The 23,861-nt window shown below is 51.2% G+C and overlaps 1 protein-coding gene and 1 long non-coding RNA gene across 3 annotated transcripts; one reads left to right on the forward strand and one right to left on the reverse strand.

The window, feature by feature from the left end:
- Positions 1–99: 99 nt before the first annotated feature.
- Positions 100–4,814, reverse strand: LOC103879504. 2 transcript variants are annotated; one of them, XR_001897125.3, is made up of 5 exons: positions 4,658–4,814; positions 4,181–4,380; positions 3,611–3,721; positions 2,519–2,747; positions 100–713 (listed from the first exon to the last, which is right to left on the reverse strand). It is a non-coding gene; the product is annotated as an uncharacterized LOC103879504 (long non-coding RNA). The 2 variants fall into 2 exon arrangements; XR_640155.4 differs by lacking the exon at positions 100–713 and having other exon boundaries at positions 2,638–2,747; positions 3,611–4,069.
- Positions 3,524–17,866, forward strand: PROZ (protein Z, vitamin K dependent plasma glycoprotein). The gene is given in 8 exon segments (NM_001168977.1): positions 3,524–3,593; positions 4,820–4,983; positions 6,576–6,600; positions 7,797–7,910; positions 9,598–9,729; positions 10,443–10,510; positions 15,109–15,226; positions 17,355–17,866. Coding segments are annotated over 8 exon segments (1,203 nt in total).
- The last annotated feature ends 5,995 nt before the right edge of the window (positions 17,867–23,861 follow it).

Here is a 23,861-nt window from a genome sequence, read left to right on the forward strand (position 1 = left end):
GGGAATGTTCTAGTCTGTTCTAGATGGGCAGGATGGAGGCTCCAAGGATGATACTGTGCCGTGACTGCCATGGGTATTCCCTTCCCTGGACAGCTTCCCGTGTCTGGGTCACGCCCAGAGGCAGGTGGGAGCCTGTGCAGGCCCCGTGGGGTCGGGAGGGGCCCACACGCTGGCATGTCCTCCCCAAGACCTCCCACCTGGCCTGGTCTCTCTTGTTCCCCTTGGGAACTGGACACCTCCCCGGTGACTGCCTAGGACTCACAGACGCCCCGGTAGGGAAACGTCCAGAAAGCCTCTTGTTGGGGCGGACGTCTTGCATTGACCTAAACCACCGGGTGCTCTTCAGCCGCACGGTGCCAGGCCCCACCCCAGCTTGGGCTTGCATGGTGGGAGCGCACGGACATCCCCCGGGTGGGTGACCTGCTCACCAGGCGGTGACCTGACCTCGCACCGTGGGCCCCACCCCCTGGGGGCTTTAGCATGCCTGCATCCAGGCCACAGCCTGGCCCCTGAAATCAGTCTCTGGAGTGAAGCTGGCCAGGGGCTTCTGGAAGCTTCTGGAGCTCCTCAGGGGCTGAGTGGTGGTGGTGTGGCAGGAGGGGCTTCAGGGGGCTCCTCCTTCTCTCCTCAGGTCCAGATGTTGAGTCCTTACCCCGCTGCATCCGGCACTGTCCCTAGGCCTCAAGTTAAATGGCCACGAAAACCAAGTGAACCTTCAGTAAACAGAAAAGATTCCAGACAAGGCCTGCCGTGTGTCTCCCAAACATCCCCTGCAGTTTGCGTCTTGTGTAATGTCCCTAAGCAAAGTTCAACAGTTCTAGTACAAAAACTCCCCCAAAAAGTCATGAGCTGGGCAAAACCGTTCGTAAACAGATGTTGCGAAGTTAGGGAAAATCAAAGTGGACAGGTGTTCGACCTCCCAGAAACGGTCTGCGGAGGGGCCTGTCTCCCAGGGTGGGCGGGAGGGCGTTCCTGGCCTGCCCGCTCTGAGGCCTCCTCCGTGGAGCCAGCCGTCGGGCTCCTCGCCAGCCCTTGCTGGAGGAGAGGCTTCTGCCTCGGAACTAGCACGTGTTGGGCTGCATTTCCTAGGCAGCAACGTGGTCCCCAGGGCCCCAGAGGTAAACCCTGGACTTGGAGTCCCGTTTCTGGAAATCAAAGGTTGAGTGGGGTCCAGAGAGAACTCTGGGGAAAAATTTACAAGTGAAGCCCGCCATCACCATCCCTGTCTGCACCCCTGGTTCCTGCCACACTGGGTGCCCGGTGCCCGTGCCCGCCTCGGGATAGAAAGGAAACCGGAGGCTGCAGAGAGAAGGGCCTGGGGGCTCGCAGCTCAGCATCTGCCGAAGCCCCATCCAGAAATAGGGTCTCGTCCAGGGAGGTGCCTTGGGAGGGAGGCAGCGGGAGGAGAGGCCCCAGTCCTGGACGCGTGCTCGGTGTTAACGTCTCAGCTCTGTGGGCTCCTGTGCTGCTGTGGCGGGGATTTTCTCTCTGCCTGAACATCTCCTTCTTCATAAGTAAAGACAAGTGGGTTAAACCCATGTCATCTCCATGTTCACTCAGAATGGGCTAGGCCTGGGCCAGGGGACACTCTGTGACCTGAGACCCCCAGAATCCCCTGAGGGAAGCCCAGCTCTGTTTCGGGAAATAACTGAAGCGGCTGCTCGTGTGAGGTGAGACCCTGAGGACCGCACGCAGCAGGCGGTCACGGCGGGGAGCAAAGAGGGGGGAAGTGATTCCCCCCGAGAGTGAGGGAGAGACAACCTGCAGCAAAGCCTCATCGCCTCCTGCAGTGACTCCTCCGCTCCCCCGGGAGACACCTCAAATTCTCCAAACCTTGCTTCCCTCTGCCCTCCTGGAGCTTGGCCATTTCAGCACATGCACTGCCATCCTCCCAGTCGTTCAGCCCAAACCTTGAAGCCATGCTGCCCGACCCCATTCATCACGAATCCCATCAGCTTCCCCTTCGTGAAGCATCCAGACTGCAAACGTGCTTCCCGCTGCATGGCTGCACCCCCGCCCCGTCCGGGACTAGCCAGCAGCCTCCCTTTTGACTTCTCTGGAATGTTCTGTTCTCCACACAGCAGCCACAGTGATCCCTTCAGAGCACAAATCTTTCCATGTCGGCCGGGCGCGGTGGCTCAAGCCTGTAATCCCAGCACTTTGGGAGGCCGAGACGGGTGGATCATGAGGTCAGGAGATCGAGACCATCCTGGCTAACACGGTGAAACCCCGTCTCTACTAAAAATACAAAAAAAACTAGCCAGGCAAGGTGGCGGGCGCCTGTAGTCCCAGCTACTCAGGAGGCTGAGGCAGGAGAATGGTGTGAACCCAGGAGGCGGAGCTTGCAGTGAGCTGAGATCCGGCCACTGCACTCCAGCCTGGGCAACAGAGCGAGACTCCGTCTCAAAAACAAAACAAAACAAAAAAAACAAAAAACAAAAAACAAATCTTTCCATGTCAATTCCTGTTCCCTCCAATATCTTCCCAACACAGTGGAAAGGAAACACCAGGTTCTTACCTCAGGCTTCAAGTGCTGATACGGTTTGGCTGTGTCCCCACCCAAATCTTGTCTTGAACTGTAATTGCCATAGTCCCCACGTGCCGAGGGAGGGACCGGGTGGGAGGTGATTGGATCATGGGGGAGGTTTCTGCCATGCTGTTCTTGGGACAGTGAGTCTCATGAGATTTGATGGTTTTATAAGCATCTGGCATTTCCGCTGCTTGCACTCGTTCTCTCTGCTGCCACCCTGTGAAGAGGTGCCTTCTGCCATAATTGTAAGTTTCCTGAGGCCTCCCCAGCCATGTGGAACTGGGAATCAACTAAACCTCTTTTCTTAAATTACCCGGTCTTGGGTATTTCTTCATAACAGTGTGAGAAGGGACTAATACAAAGGGCCTACATCTGAAAGCAGCAAACTACAACCCTAGGGCCAAATCTGGCCCCTCAATAGCTCTTATAAATAAAGCTTTATTGGCACAAAACCAAGTGTTCATTCATGATTGCCTGTGCTGTCTCTAATACAATGGTGCTGAGCTGTAGTGACAGACACCATTTGGCCCTTCCCCCCTTTCTCCCACCTCCCTCCCTTCCTTCCTTTTCTCCCCTTCCTTCCTTCCATCTTCCATCCTTCTCTCCCTCACTCACTCCTTTTTCTTTCCCTCGTTCCTTCCTGTGTATTCCACACACACTTAGAACATAAGCTGCATTGTGACTTTGTCCCACCCACTGCTGTGTCCCCAGCCTGGGGCTGTGCCTGTCTCACCTCCAACTCACTACACACGGCATGGGTGTCACCTTCCACCATGCACCTGCTGCCTTTACCCTCCATTCTCTGTCTCCCTAAATATCTCCCAGGGCCCTCTGAGCCTTCACTGTTCATTTCTCTGCCTGGCCTCAAACAGAAAACGTCAGGAGGGAAGCACACAGCTGTGCAGGTCATGCCCCGAGGCTCCTGCTGCCAGCACCTCCCCCAGCCTGGACTTCGGCTGTGTTTGCAGCCCTGTCCCAGTGCTGCGGGTAGGAATGGCAGGCTGCATGCCGCTGCTCCAGAGCCTGGTCCTGGTCCTCGCCCTCCAGCGTGCGGAGCCCTCAGGTAGGCGTCTGGCTTACCTGTCTGTTGTGCCTGTGCTGTGTCCTTGATTCAGTCCACGGTGGATTTGTAGGTGACACTTTTCCCAGGAGCCGGAGGAGCCCTGAGTGCCCAGACTTGTCTTAATTCCCCTGAAAAAGCCGTTTAGGTCTTTATCATTTGGTGACAAGTATTTGGGACATGATGGTGTCACTTGGGGTCCTCCCAAGAGATGCCCAAATGGAAAGAAGCGTGTGTGCAGGAGATTCGGTGGGAAAAGGCCAGGGAGGGGGGAGGGGGGAGGGCAGGCCGAGCCCAGACTGCAATGTGGGCAGAGAGCGCCTTGGCCAGGCCGGCCAGGAGTGCTCAGTCTTGAGTCAGGAGACACAGCCAGGGAGCAGCCACCCTGCCCGCCTGCCACCCTTCTACCACCAGCCACTTCGCTGGAGGAACAGCCACGGACTCCATCCTGACTCTGCCTGCACAGGCGTCCAGGAAAGCTGCAAGTCAAACACCCAGCGTCGTTGCTGGCCCCATGGTCTCCCGCTGGCCCCATGGTCTCCCTCCGGAGAGGCTGACCCCCCGCCCCCACCGCCCTGCCCAGCACTTACCGTGGCCGGACTTAGCTGAGCCGTCCCTGCTGTAACCCTCAGCACCGAGAGAAAGGGAGGCAGGATGTGAAGGGCCTGGGCTTTGACCCTCCGGGAGAGGGAGAGAACATGCTTTGGGGCCCTTGGGCAGGAAGAGCCTCTAGAGACCACAGCCGCAGGCCGACTGGTTTGCCTTCTCCTCCTGGAAATCGCAGAGCCTGCTGCAATGTATAAGTTTCTTCTCTTTGTGTTTTATCAAGATATTAAATCCTGTGCACAGAGGCAGCACAGGAGCTGATGGCTCTTGGTCCCCAGTTCTCAGCACAATGACCTTTGACCCCAGCTCGGCCTTCCTTCGCACTGGGACCCAAAACCCAGTTGGAGCCCTCCCTCCTCCACTTTCCCGACTGAGGCCCGTGGCCTCTCTGCAGAACCTTAATGTATCTGCACTGATCCCGGGGCTGGTCCATTCGCCCAGAGGATGAAGTGCTTGCCTACCTCGGGGGAGGTAGTGGCGGGGTGGTCCTGAGGCCCTCGAAGGCTGAGAGCCTGTGGAGACGGAGGGGCAGGGGCTGGCGACTGGCTGGGGTGGAAGCCAGGCAGTTCTGGAAAGCAGGGCCCTCGGTGCTCCCAGTCACCGTCTTCTTGTCTTGTCTGTAGTATTTATCCCGGCCTCCAAAGCAAACGACGTTCTGGCGAGGTGGAAGCGCGCGGGCTCCTATCTCCTGGAAGAACTCTTCGAGGGAAACTTGGAAAAAGAATGTTACGAAGAAATCTGTACCTATGAAGAAGCAAGAGAAGTGTTTGAAAATGAAGTGGTCACTGTATGTACCCCCCACCACAAACCACAGGCTTCCTCGTTATTTAGACTTCTGCTGACCCAGGGAGCATCAGTTCTCAGAGATTCAGCTTAATTAATTAGCCTATTTACTTACCGATGAGGTTGACACAATCCCAGTTTTACAGATGAGGAAACAATTTAGAGAAGTGACTTAATCCACCCACTGATCCACCCTTACCTACAGCAGGTGAGTGGGGCCGGAAGTCAGCTCAGACCCCACTGGACTTTCTTCAGGTCAGGCAAGGCCCACACACTGATCAGACAATCCAACACACACGCCGCCCAGCTTGCGGTGACTTTCAGAGAACTTCATGCTTTTAATGGAGACCTTAAAAAAAAACTTGAAAACAGAAATGTCCTCTCTGGGATGCCACATAGTAAGAAAATCGTAATCCGTGCTTGGGATTACATAAATGATTGGCTTCACATGTGACTGTGTGTATACTCTAAATAACACAAGTAAGAATTTGCTATTTTATTTATTTATTTTTTGTATTTTTTTGAGACAGAGTCTCGCTCTGTGGCCCAGGCTGGAGTGCAGTGGTGTGATCTTGGTTCACTGCAAGCTCCGCCTCCCGGGTTCAAGTGATTCTCCTGCCTCAGCCTCCCAAGTAGCTGGGACTACAGGTGCCCGCCACCACGCCCAACTAATTTTTTTTGTATTTTTAGTAGAGACGGGGTTTCACCATGTTGGCCAGGATGGTCTCAATCTCCTGACCTCACGATCCACCCACCTTGGCCTCCCAAAGTGCTGGGATTACAGGCGCGAGCCACCGCGCCCAGTCTAAAATTGATTCTAAATTAAATGTTGACCTGTTTCTCTAGTATAATTTTTCATGTTTTTAAAAGTCTAGTTTCTTAAATACCTATCTATAAGATAACTCTTATGAAATAGACCATTTTTAACACAACTCAGAGAAATCCTACAGGCATGTGAAAAGTGTAAAAATTTTTCAAAGTATTTTGCCCTAAATTTCATTTTTCAAACTTCCTGGTACAGAAAATTGTTTTTCATTTACTACTTATGACATTGTTCAAGTTGTTAGAAGTCCAAATATGATCTTGGGATATGCCATTTTTTATACATTTTCTTTCTAGGCTTCAAGTCTGAATAATTCTCCTAATTTTAGATACTCCTACTCCAAACTAAGCGTCCCCACTCCCTACACAGGTACATATCTTTAAAATTCAACTCGGTTTATGAAAAGTGAAAAGGTGATGTGACTTCTCTATCACATGCTTTTGTGGAGGGTGGCGTGGAGATTGGCCCTAGGAGGGAAGGGCCACATTAAGGGCTGTGTGTGGCGGGTTTGTGCCACGTCACAGACTCCGGCTTTCCTCAAATAGGTGGTGGTAAGCACATGTTGAGTAATTTATCTTACAGATACATCTAATTACTACACATTTAACATAAACAATTAGGCTGTAAAACAGGCAAACTGTGCATTGTTTCAAACACTATTGTCCCATTAGGTGAATAAAATCACCATTTTCTTACCTTCAAGTTCATCTACAGGAAAGAATATAGAAAAACAAATGTCCCATTTGTAACACTTTTATGTTTTAATTCTAAAGGATGAATTCTGGAGACGATATAAGGGTAAGCGGTTTCCTTCATCTCCTCAGAAGTATTAATTCCTCGGGATGAGGTGAGGGGGTGGGCTTAGGATGCTTCATGACCCCAGGTCAGCGGATGCCAAGCCTTTGGCTCCAGAACCCATGATGTCTCTCCAGGGAAGGGCGCAGCTCGGACTCTGCCCGAGGACCAGGTCAGGAAGCCCCCGGGCTCTGCCCCCAGGGCCACAGGCAGTGGCCGGTTTATCTTGCCCAGCATCTGGGTAGTTTCTGGGCACTCTGGGACACAGGCCACAGGCCAGGAGGCCCCCCAGAGCAGCTCCTAAATCCGCCTGGCTCCCGGCTCCTGGCTCCTGGGCTCCGGGCTCCTGGGCTCCTGGGCTCCTGGGGCTCCTGGGGCTCCTGGGGCTCCTGGGCTCCGGGCTCCTGGGGCTCCTGGGGCTCCTGGGGCTCCTGGGGCTCCTGGGCTCCTGGCTCCTGGGCTCCGGGCTCCGGGCTCCTGGGCTCCTGGCTCCTGGGCACCTGGGCTCCTGGCTCCTGGCTCCTGGCTCCTGGGGAGCCTCATGCTGCAGCAGGGTCAGAACCTGTCTCAAATTTTGGAAAGTGATGGCCCCCATGGAGACTTTGGTTGCGGGACTCCTCCCGAGGGAGGAGTTCTAGGTGGGCAACTGGAGAAGAGCATGGGACAGAAGTGACGTAGATGGAGACCCACAGGGCTTGGGGAGGCCTGGGAATGAGTAAGCAAAGAGCTGCAGCCACCACCAGACAAGCATGGAGACAACTGGGCACAGAAGGAAGCGGGAGAGGCCTGGGAGGCTGGAGAAGGGCTGATGGGGCGGGACAGAGGCGGACGAAGAAAGGGTGCCCAGCAGAGCAGGAGGCACCGGCAGCCGGACCTACGTTCTGAGCGGGAGTGTCCTGGGGGCCAGACGACAGCATGGGGAGCAGCACGAGTGGGCTCAGTCCCCGTCCCTGCCATCCCCTGCCCCCCAGCCTCCTCCTGCTCAGGTCCCCGTCTCTGCCACCTCCCCCCATCCTCCTCCTGCTCAAGTCCCCATCCCTACCGCCTCCCCCACCCTCCTCCTGCTCAGGTCCCCATCCCTACCGCCTCCCCCACCCTCCTCCTGCTCAGGTCCCCGTTCCTGTCACCACCCCCGCCCTCCTCCTGCTCAGGTCCCCGTTCCTGTCACCACCACCCTGACCCCCACCCTCCTCCTGCAGGTGACTCCCCGTGCATCTCCCAGCCCTGCCTCTACAACGGATCTTGCCAGGACAGCATCTGGGGCTACACCTGCACCTGCTCCCCTGGCTACGAGGGCAGCAACTGCGAGCTGGGTGAGGCCCCGGTCGTCCCCTTCCCCCAGGGCCTCCCTGGGCAGGCAGGCCTCACATCCTCGGCCAGGGTCCCAATGGGCCCCTCTTGGGGTGTAGACACGAAGGTGCCTGTGTGAACCACAATTTGGCTCACCCCAGTGGATTCCTCTCATCCCAATCAGATTCTCCTCTGGAAACCACACCCGGTGGGGCTGGCAGAATTCTGAGTTGCCCCTTCCAGACAGGTCCCCCATACTTTTCATGGCATGGGCCCCCTCTCCTCCCCACCCCCGCCTCAACCATTCACAATCTGCTCACAGGCTGGGGGTCATACACAGGCGTCCTCAGGGCTGGACCTACCCCAGTGGGAGACTGCAGACCAGGAAGACGAAAAGCACATAAACAAATATCCTTAAATATCCGCCAAATGTCAGTGTCCGTAATCGCCAACTACAGCAACAAGTGTGCTCCGTCCTCAGCACCGCTGGTCAACTTGGAGCCCGTTTCTCTGGGGAAAAACCTTCCTTCGAGCCCAGCCCTCTCCTCCGAAATCCGGATTTCTGCTCCATCTGCCTCCTTGATGCCTCAGCTAGTGCCTTCACAGACATCCCAAATTTACCACGCACCAAACGGGGCTTTGACCTTCACCCACCTGCCCCTTTCTTAATCTCCGCCCTCTGGGTGGACAGCCCCCATCCCCGCTGCTCGGCCAGCACTGACGTCTCACTCACCGCCCTCCCATCCCACGACCCCGCCTCACAGCAGCACATTGAAGGGAACAGCCAGTGCAAGGCAGCAGAGAAAACAGGTGTGTGGATTACAGTCCACGTGGAAATACATCCAGGGCCACATTTTCTAAGGACAGATGGAAGTGCTGTCACTCATGGAGTCTTTTTTTTTTTTTTTTTTTTTTTTTTTTTGAGACAGAGTCTCGCTCTGCCGCCCAGGCTGGAGTGCAGTGGCGCGATCTCAGCTCACTGCAAGCTCCGCCTCCTGGGTTTACGCCATTCTCCTGCCTCAGCCTCCCGAGTAGCTGGGACTACAGGCGCCCGCCACCTCGCCCAGCTAGTTTTTTGTATTTTTTAGTAGAGACGGGGTTTCACCGTGTTAGCCAGGATGGTCTTGATCTCCTGACCTCGTGATCCGCCCGTCTCGGCCTCCCAAAGTGCTGGGATTACAGGCTTGAGCCACCGCGCCCGGCCCATGGAGTCTTTTTTAAAAATTTTATTTATTTATTTATTTGAGACGGAGTCTTGCTCTGTCACCCAGGCTGGAGTGCAGCGGTGTGATCTCAGCTCACTGCAAGCTCTGCCTCCCGGGTTCACGCCATTCTCCTGCCTCAGCCCCCTGAGTAGCTGGGACGACAGAGGCCGGCACCACGACCGGCTCCTTTTTGTATTTTTAGTAGAGACAGGATTTCACCGTGTTAGCCAGGACAGTCTCCATCTTCTGACCCCGCGATCCACCCACCTTGGCCTCCCAAAGTGCTGGGATTACAGATGTGAGCCACCGCGCCCAGCCTCACTCATAGAGTCTTTGTTTTACATGCACATTCCTGAAATACGGAAGTCTGGCAAACACTGACACAAAGGGCAACGGTCTGAAGAGAATGAGGACACATGGACCAAAACACCAGAACTCTGTGTGCAAGGCTGTAATCAAATGCCAAGCCAGCATTTCTGGTCTTTTTTTTTTTTTTCCTTTTCAGCTAAAAATGAATGTCACCCGGAGCGGACTGATGGGTGTCAACACTTCTGCCTTCCAGGACAGGAATCCTACACGTGCAGCTGTGCTCAAGGCTACAGGCTTGGTGAGGACCGCAAACAGTGCGTTCCCCACGGTGAGTGCTCAGACCACAGCAGCCTCCAGCTTCCAGTGCCAGTGACCCTGTCCACATCCTCCTTCCTTCTTCTGTAGTATTGGGTGAAGCCCACAGATTTGTGATAAGGAGTTGCCACGACTCAGAAGGTGGTCCACGTCTCCATGCTGGAGCAATGGCAATGCTAGAAAGTGCAGTTTCTGGCCGGGCGCGGTGGCTCACGCCTGTAATCCCAGCACTTTGGGAGGCCGAGGCGGGCGGATCACAAGCTCACGAGATCGAGACCACGGTGAAACCCCGTCTCTACTAAAAATACAAAAAAAATTAGCCGGGCGCTGTTGTGGGCGCCTGTAGTCCCAGCTACTCGGGAGGCTGAGGCAGGAGAATGGCGTGAACCCGGGAGGCGGAGCTTGCAGTGAGCCGAGATCGCGCCACTGCACTCCAGCCTGGGCGACAGAGCGAGACTCCGTCTCAAAAAAAAAAAAAGAAAGTGCAGTTTCTGTCACTCGTGCTTGCTCGGACCACGCTGAGCTAAACCATGAGCGCCGTGAGGGGGTGGCTTAACTCCAGTCTGGGTGTCTGTGTGAATTATTGCACATTCATCAGCATTAAGGATACGATTATAATGGTTAGTACCATAGCCGGAATTATGCAATGGTTAACACCACAGACAGAGTCCGATATTCACTGGGAAGGCGCTGATTTTTATTCTCATGTCACTGCCGCAAATGCAGACCAGTGTGCCTGTGGGGTGCTGACCTCTGAGAAGCGTGCACTGGATCTACAGGACCTCCCGTGGCAGGTAACAGAGCGCTCTCCGCGTGCCTCAATTTATTGTTACGACTTTCACCTTACTTGTCATTTCCTAAATAGAAATGTAACGACTAAGTGAATCAGTCATCCTGACTTCGATGGGCTACTGACTGCATTGACTAACCTCTATTCCCACTTCAAAGTGTTTTCTAATGCCAAGTTCATAACTTCAGCTGTCTTCATTGCTTGCCTCAAATACAAAAGGATAGCATTATTTACAGCCCCCAAGACCTTTCCTCTGCAGTTCCAAACTGTTACCAATGTCATTTCCTCAGAACATAAGCATCTCGAAGTCACAGCACGCCTGGAAAGCGCTTCAGCGATGGGCTCCCCCAACCTGGGGACCTGGGTGTCATCACAGAGCGGCTGAGTGGCAGCTTGGGCACCAGCTCAGGGACTGACTCTGCTCTCGGCTGCTGGCCTGGCTGGCATTCTAGCTTTGTTATTTTGTTCACTAAATTTCTCTAGTTTGGCATTCACTTTTGTTCTTCTCCTTTTCCCTTCCTTGGCTGATTTAGAACTTAACCATTCACTTGTTTTTGGGGTTTTTTTTTTTGTTTGTTCTGTTTTGTTTTGAGATGGAGTCTCGATCTGTCACCCAGCCTGAAGTGCAGTGGTCCAGTCCCGGCTCACTGCAACCTCCGCCTCCTGGGCTCAAGCGCTTCTCCTGCCTCAGCCTCCTGAGTAGCTCGGATTACAGGCATGCGCCACCACGTTCGGCTGATTTTTATTTTTAGTAGAGACGGGGTTTTGCCATATTGGACAGGATGGTCTCGAATGCCTGACCTCAAGTGACCCACCCGCCTCAGTCTCCCAAAGTGCTGGGATTACAGGCATGAGCCTCCATGCCTGGCCTCATCTTCACTTTGTTTATTTAATGGTCACTCTTGACACATAAACATCCATATTCAGCACATGTAAAGTCAGCTATTTCTCCCTCCTCAGGCTAAGTCCCAGCACCTCATTCTGGGTCCATTTGCTGTCTGGCCAGTATTTTATTCTTTTCTTGCTTTCTGTATAGCTTCACAAAATGGATATTACGATTTTTTTTATTATGGTTTTATGCCACCAACACTGGCTTTGATTTACTTACCTCATTTTCCACTTTCCTTGCCTTTCACACCTCTAACACTATTATCTCCTTCTGCCTGAGTATATCCTTCAAAACAGCCTTGTCCAACAGAAACGCAATGTAAACCACATAATTTAAAATTTTCTAATAGCCACAATAAGTAAAAGCATGTGAAATTAATTTTGATAATATATTTTATTTAACCCAATATGTGTCACTAGTTCCCCATGTAATGAATATAAACATTATTGAGGTATCTGCCTTTCTCCTTTACACTGAATCTTTGGAATCCGGTGTGAATTTACACTGAGGTGCAGCCCTCATATCCACATCTGCACCTGGGTGTGGCGCCGTGTGGATGGCACAGCCTCAGGGGCCCCCTTCATGAGGGCCTGTGAGTAACAAGCCCCTGAAGTTTCTGTGTGTGACATGCTTCAGTTTCACCTGATTCTTACAAGATAGCTCTGCCCAGCCCACTCTGGCAGCTGTGTGGACTGGGAGAGAACAGGATGGAGCTCAAGGACTTGAAGCCACCCAGCTCCAGGGTGGAAAGGAAGAGACTGAAGGGAGGCAAAGCAGACAGAGTGATGGAAGGCGGGGATGGAAGCGGGAATGGTCTATCACCAGCTTCGTAAACTTCCTCTCAATCTTTTATCACCTTTCCTCCCCAAGCTTTCTAAAACAGTTCTTCCTATCGCTGTCTGCCCCATAAGTGCACTGAGGGTGGGTACCTGGGAGGCCCAGAGTGCAGTGGTCCTCCATAGGTGGTGACAGGGTCTGGCTCTACCACCTGCAGGCTGTCTCCAGCTTCCCAGCTTACCCAACTGAAGACAGGGTGCGGTTCTAGTCTGTAACCGTAGCACTCATACCAGCAAGGCTAAGAGCCATATAACCGAGGAGGTGGCATTCTCTAAACACAGCTGGTGTGTTTAAGATACAGGACATTATTGGCTTAGGCAGGCTACATACTATTAGATTTTTACTCCAGTATTATACATTGTTCTGAAGTTATTTAACTGAATATATGGAATTCCCTAAAACAAACTTTGAAAAGGAGAATAATTAAGTGACCTAGCAGGATATAGAGTTGAAGATTATTTTTAGAACTTCCTTGTTTCTTACATCCTAGGGAAGAAATTTAACTAAAAGTCTGGCAGACTTATGGCATAAGTGCCCCCTTCTCTCGAACTTGGTTTTATCCCCTTTAAAGTGAGGATCTCACCCCCAGAGTTGCAGTGAGGATTACAGAGAATGTTCTTGACTTATGGTAGGTATTCAACAAGTGGCAGCTATTACTCATAAACACATAAAGAGTTCCAGGAATGATGCCACGGTAAAGTTGAAAACTCTTTTTCACTTTGCTCAGCATTTTGTATTTTATCAGACTGTTGAAAATCGTAACACTTAACACTTCCAGAGCCAGCACCCGTACTATGTGGGTACATGCTTTATTTCATTTAATCCTTCAAATAACTTGTTTTCTCCTTTTGCATCCCTGATAATATTATTTGCTTTAAAATCCCCTTTGTCTGATATTGATATAGCCACTTTAGCTTTCTAATTATTAGTGTTAGCATTATCTTTTTCCAATCTTCTACTTTTAACCTATTTGTATTTTTATAAAGTACATGTTTAAAAAATAAATAAGGTACATGTTTTATATGTAGTATATAATTGGCTTTCATTTATATCTTTCTGTCTTTTAATTGGGGTATTTAGGCCATTTTGCATTTATTATAATTGCTGATATGTTTAGGGTTAAAGCTATCATCTTGCTATTTTTTTTTTCTCATCTGTTCTTTCCCCCTTTTTCTGCCTTCTGTTAGATTAACTATATCTTGTTAGGATTCTGTTTTCGCTCCTTTGTTGGTTTACCATCTCCAGTTCTTTGTTGGTGGTTGCTTCCCAGTTTGGAGAATACATCTTTACCGTATCACAGTCCACTCCACCTTCGCCGACGCCACATCTGCTCGCTGTAGCGTGAGTCCTTAGCTGGGACCGCAGGTGTGCACCACCACCACGCACAGCTAGTTTTTAAATTTCATGTAAAGACGGGGTCTTGCTATGTTGCTCAGGCTGCTCTCAAACCCCTGGGCTCAAGCAATCCTTCCACCTCTGCCTCCTAAAGTGCTGGGATTACAGGCACAAGCCACCGTGCCCGACCGGCCCATTATTTTCAGATTTTTTTTTCTCTCCTCCTTCTCCCTGCTCTTTTTTGGGAATCTAACTACATGTATCTTAAGTTGTTTGAAGTTCCATAGCTCAGAGATGGTCTGTTCGTTTTTCAAAGATCTCCTTTCTTTCCGTGTTTTACTTCTGATAGCTTCTGTTGTGACGCCGTCAAGGTCATCCATCTGTTCTTTTGCAATGTCTAATCTGCCATTCATCCTGGGCAGGGGATGTTTAACCTCATATGTTGTAGCTGTCATCCAAAAATTTAATTTAGGCTTTTAAAACTACATATTTTTGTCTCTACTTAAGTTTTTGAATATTTGGACTATAGTTACAATCACTGTTTAATTGTCCTTGTCTACTAATATCTGTCCGTGCTGACTCAGTTTTGGGAGATTTTTCTTCTCATTATGGTCACATTTTCCTGTGTGTTTGTATGCCTGGTGATCCGTAACGGGTTTCCAGACATTGTGAATTTTATCTTGTTAGGTGCTGAATATTTTGTGCTCTATACATACACTTGGATATTGTCCTGGGACTCAGTTAAGTTGGAAATACTTTCATCCTTTGGCATACTGCTCTTAAGATTTGTCAGTAGGACCAGGGCAGTGCTCAGTCTAGAGTTATTCTGAGTACTGAAGTGAAACCCTCTGTGCATCCTGCCCCGTGCCCCCGAGTCAGGGATGTTTTAACTCAGGTGGTGGCATCACTATTCCCAGCCTGTGTGAGTGTCTAGCACGGGTCCTGCTCACCCTCCTGAGTGGTTCTTTCCTGGCCATTATTAGTCTCCATGTGCACATGTGATCACCACTGCTCTGCTGAAAACTGCTAGGCATGCGGCCATCCTCCAGCATTCTCTACCAAGCTCTCTCCTCTGAAGGACTCTGTTCTGCAAACTCCAGGCACTGTGGCCTCACTGGGCTCTCAGCTTTTTCTCTTCAATTTAGGGAGTTGGCAGGGCTCCAACTGAGATGCCCCGTCCTGCCCTGTGCCAGGGAAATTCTGGACAGTAGCTGAGACAGGTTGTTTCTTGGGGATTACAGTCCCTGAAAACCATCATTCCACAGATTTTGTCCAGGTTTTGCTTCAGGTGGGAGGGTCAGTCTGATCACTGTTACCTCACCTGGGCCGAAAGGGGAAGTGCCGGCCCCATTTAATCCCTGAGCAAATAAAAGCTTAGATTGTCAGCAATTCGATAACAATCCTGTAGCCATTTGAGTGCTGGGGCAAGATTCAAATACGGCTGTCTGCCTTTGGAGTCCATATCCCTAACCAGTAGACTTTACTGCCCCTAATCCCGCAAATTGTCAGCAGCTATTTATTGCCTGTTTTGATTTTTAAAGGTAAAGTTAACAAATGCCGAAGGAAAAGACTTCTGTGGTGGTGTTATAATACAGGAAAACTTTGTACTGACAACAGCAAGATGCTCACTGTTACACAGGAATATCAGTGTAAAAACATGTAAGTATTTTATCATGAGTTTTTATAAAACCACATTGGAAATACACTATTCTATGTAAGAATGAAATGAAAAATTTAAAATTGGACTGTTTCTAATGCAACATAGAACTGAATTTACTGTCAATAAAACTGAGATACTTATAAATTCAGAAAGCACATGCAAAATACCTATAGCACACACCGGGGTCCAGCGACGGGCAAGTGCTAACTCACACTCAGCAAGGGAGGCAATCGCGACGGGCAAGTGCTAACTCACACTCGGCAAGGGAGGGAATCGCGACGGGCAAGTGCTAACTCACACACGGCAAGGGAGGGAATCGCGACGGGCAAGTGCTAACTCACACGGCAAGGGAGGCAATCGCGACGGGCAAGTGCTAACTCACACACGGCAAGGGAGGGAATCGCGACGGGCAAGTGCTAACTCACACGGCAAGGGAGGCAATCGCGACGGGCAAGTGCTAACTCACACTCGGCAAGGGAGGGAATCGCGACGGGCAAGTGCTAACTCACACTCGGCAAGGGAGGGAATCGCGACGGGCAAGTGCTAACTCACACTCGGCAAGGGAGGCATCATGGCCTGCGGCGCTTAACCACACCGGTAAGGAGGGAACGGATCGGCAGGCGTTAACTCACACCGGGTATGCACCACCTGGCAAGTGCTAACTCACACCGGTAGCGGAGTGGAATCAGCGACGGGCAAGTGCTAACCCACACCGGGCGGGAGGCAATCGCGACGGCAAAGCACCACTCGGCAAGGGAGGCAATCGCTGACGGCAGCAGCTAACTCACACTCGCAAGGGAGGGAATCACACGGGCAAGTGCTAACTCACTGCAATGGAGAAATCACAGCCTACTATGATGACTTTTCCCACTGAAATCGAGCAGCTGTGGCATAAGAGATGGGTAATTGACTAAAAATCAGAAGAATGGGGCTCGAATCCCTCAGCAGTTGAGACCTTGGGCTGAGACAGTGGCCTTTTCATTGGCTTATCTGTGCCTATTTCTTTTTTTTTTTTTTTTTTTTTGAGACAGAGTCTCACTCTATCCCTCAGGCTGGAGTGTAGTGGCATGATCTGGGCTCACTGCAACCTCCGCCTCCCAGGTTCAAGCGATTCTCATGCCTCAGCCTCCCAAGTAGCTGGGATTACAGGCGCCCACCGCCGTGGCCAGCTAATTTCTTTGTAATTTTGTAAAGATGGGGTTTCACCATGTTGGCCAGGCTGGTCTCGAACTCCTGACCACAGGTGATCCACCGGTCTCGGCCTCCCAAAGTGCTGGCATTACAGGTGTGAGTCACTGCCCCCGGCCATGTGCCTCTTTCCTTATCTATCCAAATACACAATAGCTTCTACCCCATCGGGAGGTTGCAAAGTTCCGTATTAACCTGTCAACATGCTCTGTAATGACTCTGAAGAACCTCAACATAAATATGTTTTTACTCTTCATCCTTAATTTTTTTTTTTTTTTTTTTTGAGACAGAGTCTCACTCTGTTGCCAAGGCTGGAGTGCTGTGGCACGATCTCGGCTCACTGCAATCTCCACCTCCTGGTTTCAAGCGATTCTCCTGCCTCAGCCTTCTGAGTAGCTGGGACTACAGGCGTGCACCACCACGTCCCGCTAATTTTTTGTATTTTTAGTAGAAACAGGGTTTTGCTATGTTGGAAAAGCTGGTCTTTACTTCTGGCCTTAAGTAATCCACCTGCCTCGGCCTCCCAAAGCGCTGGAATTACCGGTGTGAGCCACTGCGCCTGGCCCTTACATATTTTTCAATCAACAAAATAACCTGAAAACCACTTCTCAACAGCCAATGTTTGATTGGCCTGGAGAAGTTCCACATCACTGCTCCCTACTTTTTAATCATTTCACCACACCTCACTGTACTCCAAAATAGAAGAACTGACCTTGACTGTTTTTAAACGCCGTGGCACTTGGTTGCAATGGTGCAATCTGCGAGTGGCCTTTCTGTCCACAGAAAGGGACAGTGTCCACACCACGGGGCAGTGAGCCTGCGGGTCCTCCAGGGTCGGTCTCTCCCTCCTCACGTGGCTCACTGAGAAGCTCGTTTCTGAGCATTATGTCACCCTTGAAAATCAGACTGTAAAGAACTGGTGATTGTTCATGATTTCAGATTTTAACAGAACGAGCCAAGACCCACTGATGATCAAGATAATGCGTGCCCATGTGCACATGTGGTATGACGCGGACACGGGGGAGAATGACCTGTCACTGCTGGAGCTGGAGTGGCCCATCCAGTGCCCAGATGCGGGGCTCCCTGTGTGCACCCCTGAGAACGACTTCGCTGAGCACCTCCTCATCCCACGCACTGGGGGCCTCCTCAGCGGCTGGGCACGCAATGGCACTGACCTGGGCAACTCGCTGACCACGCTGCCTGTCACACTTGTGGAGTGGGAGGAGTGCGGGCAGATCCTGAATGTGACCGTCACCACCAGGACCTACTGTGAGAGAAGCAGTGTGGCGGCCGTGCACTGGATGGAGGGAAGTGTGGTCACCAGAGAGCACAGAGGCTCCTGGTTCCTCACAGGGGTCCTGGGCTCACAGCCAGCAGGAGGGCAGGCTCGCATGGTCCTTGTCACCAAGGTCTCCAGGTACTCACTCTGGTTTAAACGGATCATGAACTAACTGAAACCCAGCCAGAAAGAACACAGCCTGAAGTGGGATTCCAAGCTTGCATTGCCACCATGGAGAGCACTCAAACTTCACCACACGCTTAGAGGCCGTCACAGTCCCGGGCCACCGCTCAGCCCCAGGCCACCCGCTCAGCCCACGGAGCAGCAGAGCCGCCCTTGCTGGGCCATTTACTGAGCACTGTGACCTTTCTTTCCCTGGATCTCTTTCTCTCAATAGAGACCTTCAGAAAAAACATGAGATGCATTAAATAATAAAATAAGATAATCTGTCAGTCATAAAACAGTCTGGTTTCCAGAACATCTTTCCTTCTCCAAGTCCAGTGTTCTCTGTGCTCAGGGAACAGCCACCCCGGCCCGCACACAGGCGAGTGTGTTCTGGTGCAGAAGCCGCAGCAATCGCCGGTTACAGCAGAAAGTGACCTCCTCTGTTGGTTCCCCAGTTGCCATGGGGACTGAGGACCACGGCTCAGTGCAGCAGCAGCCACTTGAAGCAGGTTGGCAATGGAGGAGAACGACCCTGGGGGTACCTCAGAGAGGCAGCATTAGAGGAAAGGGCCAGGGAGCACGAGAGAGGCTGAGGAGGCATGTCAGCGTCTCACGGGGTTGTGCACCAGCCCTTCTCTGGGAGGGTTCCCACAGAAGGTTCCGGGGCCCCGGGTCAGGGCTGAGCACTGAGTCCCAGCTCTCTGCTCATCCCACCAGGTGGCTCTTAGACAAGTGCTCCACCTCTTCATGCCTCAGGGTCGTCCAGGGTGGAGTCACAGCGCCTCACCAATGGGCTGATGGGCAGCTAGGGCGACGCTCAGCACTGTTGTGGCTTGAGTGTGTGTCCCTTCAAAACTCGAAATTGGAACTTACCCCAAGATGACGGCACGGGGAGGTGGGGCCCTCGGGAGGTGATCAGGCCATGAGGGCTCTGCCAGCCCCTTCCATCTCTTCTCCCACGCGAGGATGCTGCAGCGAGGTGCTATCCTGGAGACAGAGAGCCCTCAGCAGACACCAAATCTGCCGGCACCCAGATCTTGGACTTCCCAGCCCCCAGATCTGTGAGAAATGAGTTCCTGTTGTCACCATGAGACTCCATGGTATTTTGTAGAACAGACCAGGACAGCACGTACTGAATCACAGTGACCACCTGCTGTCATGAAGGCTGCAGCTGCAACCCAAGTACCAAAGACAGGGCTGCAGTCCAGCCCCCAGTGAAACTTCCTTGGAGACTGGAGCTCCTAGCGGGGTCTGAATTTGCACTGAAACGGACAGAAATGGTGTAAATGTTCACATTTTAACTCTGACTTAGTTAAGGAAGGGACACAGCTGCTTCTCCACCAGTGTCCTTGAGCGACACAGAGCTCACAGCGGCTGCCTGTGGGAGGTGGACAGACGAGGGCCGCTCAGCTCAGGCAAGGGTGAGGGCCAGCTGCAGGCGCCTCGGCCAACAGAGCCTTGTTGAGGAGCACAGAGGACTTTTAAAAAGGGGACTGAAAATGTAGGCAGACAAACAGTCTCTTGAGTTGAAAACAATTGACACATAACTTGGGTTTTTAAGCCTTACTGTTCTTCGGCACACTCTCTTTCATTTACTCTTTAATCCCAGAATTAAACTTCTTTTCTCCAATCTGTAGATGAAATGGCCCATTTCTCTGAAAGGACCTTGGCGAAAAGCAACACTGTAATTTAAGGCAAATTAATGGGGAGGGGAGTTTAAAATTCACTAGGGTGAGTTTTAAAGTCTTAGTGAACTTTGGCTGTATTATTCTCAAACTACAATAAGGTAATTAAGTCACTGCTTTAAATGCCTACTAATGATTTTAAAATCCGCTAATGAACATGGCAGGCTTTCTGTACACAATGCTGCAGAAATGTCTGCAATCTTGCTTCTGGTACTTCTATTACAAATTTGGATTTACTAAACTAGAGTAGAAGCCCTGCTTGAAAACTATTCCAGGCCGGGTGCGGTGGCTCACGCCTATAATCCCAGCACTTTGGGAGGCTGACGCGGGTGGATCACGAGGTCAGAAGTTCGAGACCAGTCTGACCAAAATGGTGACACTCTGTCTCTACTAAAAATACAAAACAAAACAAAAAAAATTGCCAAGTGTGGTGGCTCACGCCTGTAATCCCAGCTACTCAGGAGGCTGAGGCAGGAGAATCACTTGAACCGGACAGGCAGAGGTTGCAGCGAACCGAGATCATGCCATTGCACTCCAGCCTGGGCAATAGAGCAAGACTCCATCTCAGAAAAAAGAAAAAAAAAAAAAAAAAGAAAGAAAACTATTTCAAACACAGCTGGGCAGAGGCAAAGCATATGAAGACCCTCCCTGCATAATGGTGAGATCTGTGAAATCAGGGACAATCAGAGAAAGCTACAGGCCAAGACTGTCAGCAGACATGAGGGGCCTTCGAAATGAAAGAACTACTCTACTGGTGTTTAATGACACACTTAGAAACCGCACCATAAACAAATCTAACAAAACAATAAAACTCAAGAAAAGGGAAGCTAGCTATGATGACTCTGTTTTCCTTGTTTTTTGAGACAGGGTCTCTGTGTGTCACCCAAGGCTGGAGTGCAGGGCACGATCCTAGCTCATTGTGGGCTCGACTTCCTGGGCTCAACTGACGCTCCCACCGCAGCCTCGACTACAGGTGCCACCACCATGCCCAGCTCATTTCTGTATTTTCTGCAGAGATGGATTTTGCCATATTGCCCAGGCTGGTCTCGAACTCCAGGGCTCAAGCAATCTAACTGGCCTCAGCCTCCCAAAGTGCTGGGGTCATAAATGTGAGCCACCACGTCCAGCCTGTGATGATGTTTTAAAAGGACCAAACAAGTTTACACTTGGGCAGAGATTAAGTCCAACATCTGAATCCATGCAAACACACTGATATATGCCCACATGGACACCCATGAACTTGAATGCTGCCATGCTAGACGTAGGCCTTGATATGTTTTGGCTCTGTATCTCCACCCAAATTTCATCTCGAACTGTAATCCCCAGGTGTCGAGAAGCGACTGGATCATGGGGCGGCTCCCCCATGCTGTTCTGGTGATAGTGGGGCAGTCTAACGGGAGCTGATGGTTCTAAAAGTGGCAGTTTTCCCCAGGCTCGCCTCCCCTTCTGCCATGATTGTAAGTTTCCTGTGCCCGCCCCGCCGGTCGTGTGGAACTGTGAGTCCATTAAATCTCTTTCCTTTACAAATTACCCAGTCTCGGGCAGTTCTTTATAGCAGTGTGAGAACAAACTGACACAGGCCTGAACACCAAGAGGTAAATGTAAGGACACCTACACTGAGGTTGTTTCTTTCATTGCTAAGAATAACCATCCAATTACCTTAAAGTATCAGTCCTTGACTTCAGGTGTCACTATGGATGGTTCAATATGTTACCCAGAAATGTTGACAAACCTGAGCTTTCTACCGCTATTAAATCCAGAATGAAATTCAGGTATGCCGGTAGAAATTCCAATATTCAAATTACTGTAAGAAAATCACTTAAATCAAAAGTTGAAGGATGTTCAAGGTCCATGCTGAGCAGCAGGGAAGATCAGATTTCCTTACCCAACACTGAAAGAGAACAGGGCCGCACTGGACACATGGGTAGCTAGAAAACAGACGCAGCACCCAAAGCCTTCACCGACATGAGTTTGCTCCGTGTCTGCCCCACAGGACGTAGGAGGCACTTGTCACGACTGCCAGCGCTGAGGACCTTGCTGCTCATGGGGAGCAGCTCTGTAGGTCAAGAGGATCCTTGGCATGAAGTCCACAGGCACAGGCGCTTGCCCTCCTGCAGCTCGTGTGTGCGTGCGGCAGTCCACGGCTGGAATCCGGGTGTGACTTAAGAGAGAGCAGGGCATACAAGAGATCTGGCTTCCCTGGCTTTACTGGGATCTGCGCTCCCAGAATCCAGCTCCCTGCGTGTGGAAAGAAATAGGGGAGCCCACCCATAGCCCTGCTGAGCCCCAGGTGAGAGCCCAGGGCTGATACATGGGAATGAGTCACCTTCAGAGGGGCCCATTCAGGCTCCAGAAGAGCCCACAAACTTCCCCGCCCAGCCCTGAAGAAACTGTAGACCTGCAGATGTAGGAGCGAGCTAAGGAGTGCCGCTGAAGCCCTGGGGCAGTTCCTGCATCCAGGGGAACCTGAGGAAGGAGCCACACAAAGTGAGTCCTGTACTGTGAAGCCCAGAGAGAGAGAAAGAGGGATTCACACTTTGTAGCATAGCTTCTCCTTGCACAAGCAGCTTTCAAATGCAGTAACTTTGCAAAGATGAGCTAATATGGTTTGTGTGTTCTTCTTTAGTAAATTTGTTATAAACAGGGAAATGTGCACACTCTGAAAAATGGCAGTGCTGGGGACTAAACTGTGTCCTCCCAAATTTCTTACGTTGAAGTACTAACTCCCAATGTGACTGTATCTGGAGCTAAGGTCTTCAGGAGGTAACTAAGGCTAAATGCGGTCATAAGGGTGAGGTCCTAACCCAACAGAACTGTGGCCTTATAAGAGGAAGAGAGCCAGGTGTGGTAGCACATGCCTGTCATCCCAGCACTTTGGGAGGCCGAGGCGGGAGAATTGCTTTAGCCCAGGTGTTCCAGACCAGCCTGTGCAACATTAGCAAGACCCTGTCTCTACAAAAACGAAAAAAATTAGTTGGGTGTGGTGGCATGCACCTGTGGTCCCAGCTACTCGGGAGGCTGAGGAGGGAAGACCACTTGAGCCCCAGAGGTTGAGGCTGTAGTAAGCACTGACTGCACCACCGCACTCCAGCCTGGGCGACAGAGCGAGGCCCTGTCTCAAAAAAAAAAAAAAAAAAAAAAGAGAGAGAGTCATCTCTGTCTGTACCATCTCTAGCACAGCAAGAATAACACCATATTCTTGAGTGCTCAGCTCAGAAGACAGTCCTCCCCAGAAGCCAACCATGCTGGTAACCCCATCCCAGGCAGACCTGCAGCCTCTGGAACTGTGAGGAAATACATTCCTGTTGCTTAAGCTGCCCAGCCTGTGGTATTTTGTGATGGCAGCCCAATAGCCCAATGTGAGTGGCCCGACTTAGCAACTGTCAACCTCACCATGGTGCCAAAGGGACGCACTCAGGGGCAGCCATGCCTCAGCGTCCACACAGCCCTTCGGTTTCCACTCTCCGTGCAGCACTCGGTAAGCTACACGAGATATTTACACTTTTATTTTTATTTATTTTTTTGAGACAGAGTTTCACTCTTGTTGCCCAGGCTGGAGTGCAACAGCGTGATCTCAGCTCACTGCCACCTCTGCCTACCTCCGCCTCCCAGGTTCAAGCAATTCTCCTGCCTCAGCCTCCTGAGTAGCTGGAATTACAGGTATGCACCACCACACCCGCCTAATTTTGTATTTTTAGTAGAGACAGGGTTTCTCCGTGTTAGTCAGGCTGGTCTCCAACTCTTGACCTCAGGTGATCTGCCCGCCTTGGCCTCCCAAAGTGCTGGGATTACGGGCGTGAGCCACCACGCGTGGCATCTACACTTTATTATAAAATAAGGTCAGCTTCGTGTTTGATTTTGCCTAAGTGGAGGTTTCTGGGTATGTTAAGGCAGGCTAGAGTGAGCCATACTGTTTAGTAGCAGGTGTATTCAAATGCATTTTCAACTTAAGATTTTTTTTTTTTTTTTTTTTTTGGAGACGGAGTCTTGCTCTGTCGCCCAGGCTGGAGTGCAGTGGCCGGATCTCAGCTCACTGCAAGCTCCGCCTCCCGGGTTTACGCCATTCTTCTGCCTCAGCCTCCCGAGTAGCTGGGACTACAGGCGCCCGCCACCTTGCCCGGCTAGTTTTTTGTATTTTTTTTTAGTAGAGACGGGGTTTCACTGTGTTAGCCAAGATGGTCTCGATCTCCTGACCTCGTGATCCGCCCGTCTCGGCCTCCCAAAGTGCTGGGATTACAGGCTTGAGCCACCGCGCCCGGCCAACTTAAGATGTTTTTTTAAAAGTAACGTGTTTTTTTTCAACCAACAAAGCAAAGG

Source organism: Papio anubis, chromosome 15 (genome assembly GCF_008728515.1).
Source record: "Papio anubis isolate 15944 chromosome 15, Panubis1.0, whole genome shotgun sequence".
NCBI classification, from domain to species: domain Eukaryota; kingdom Metazoa; phylum Chordata; class Mammalia; order Primates; family Cercopithecidae; genus Papio; species Papio anubis.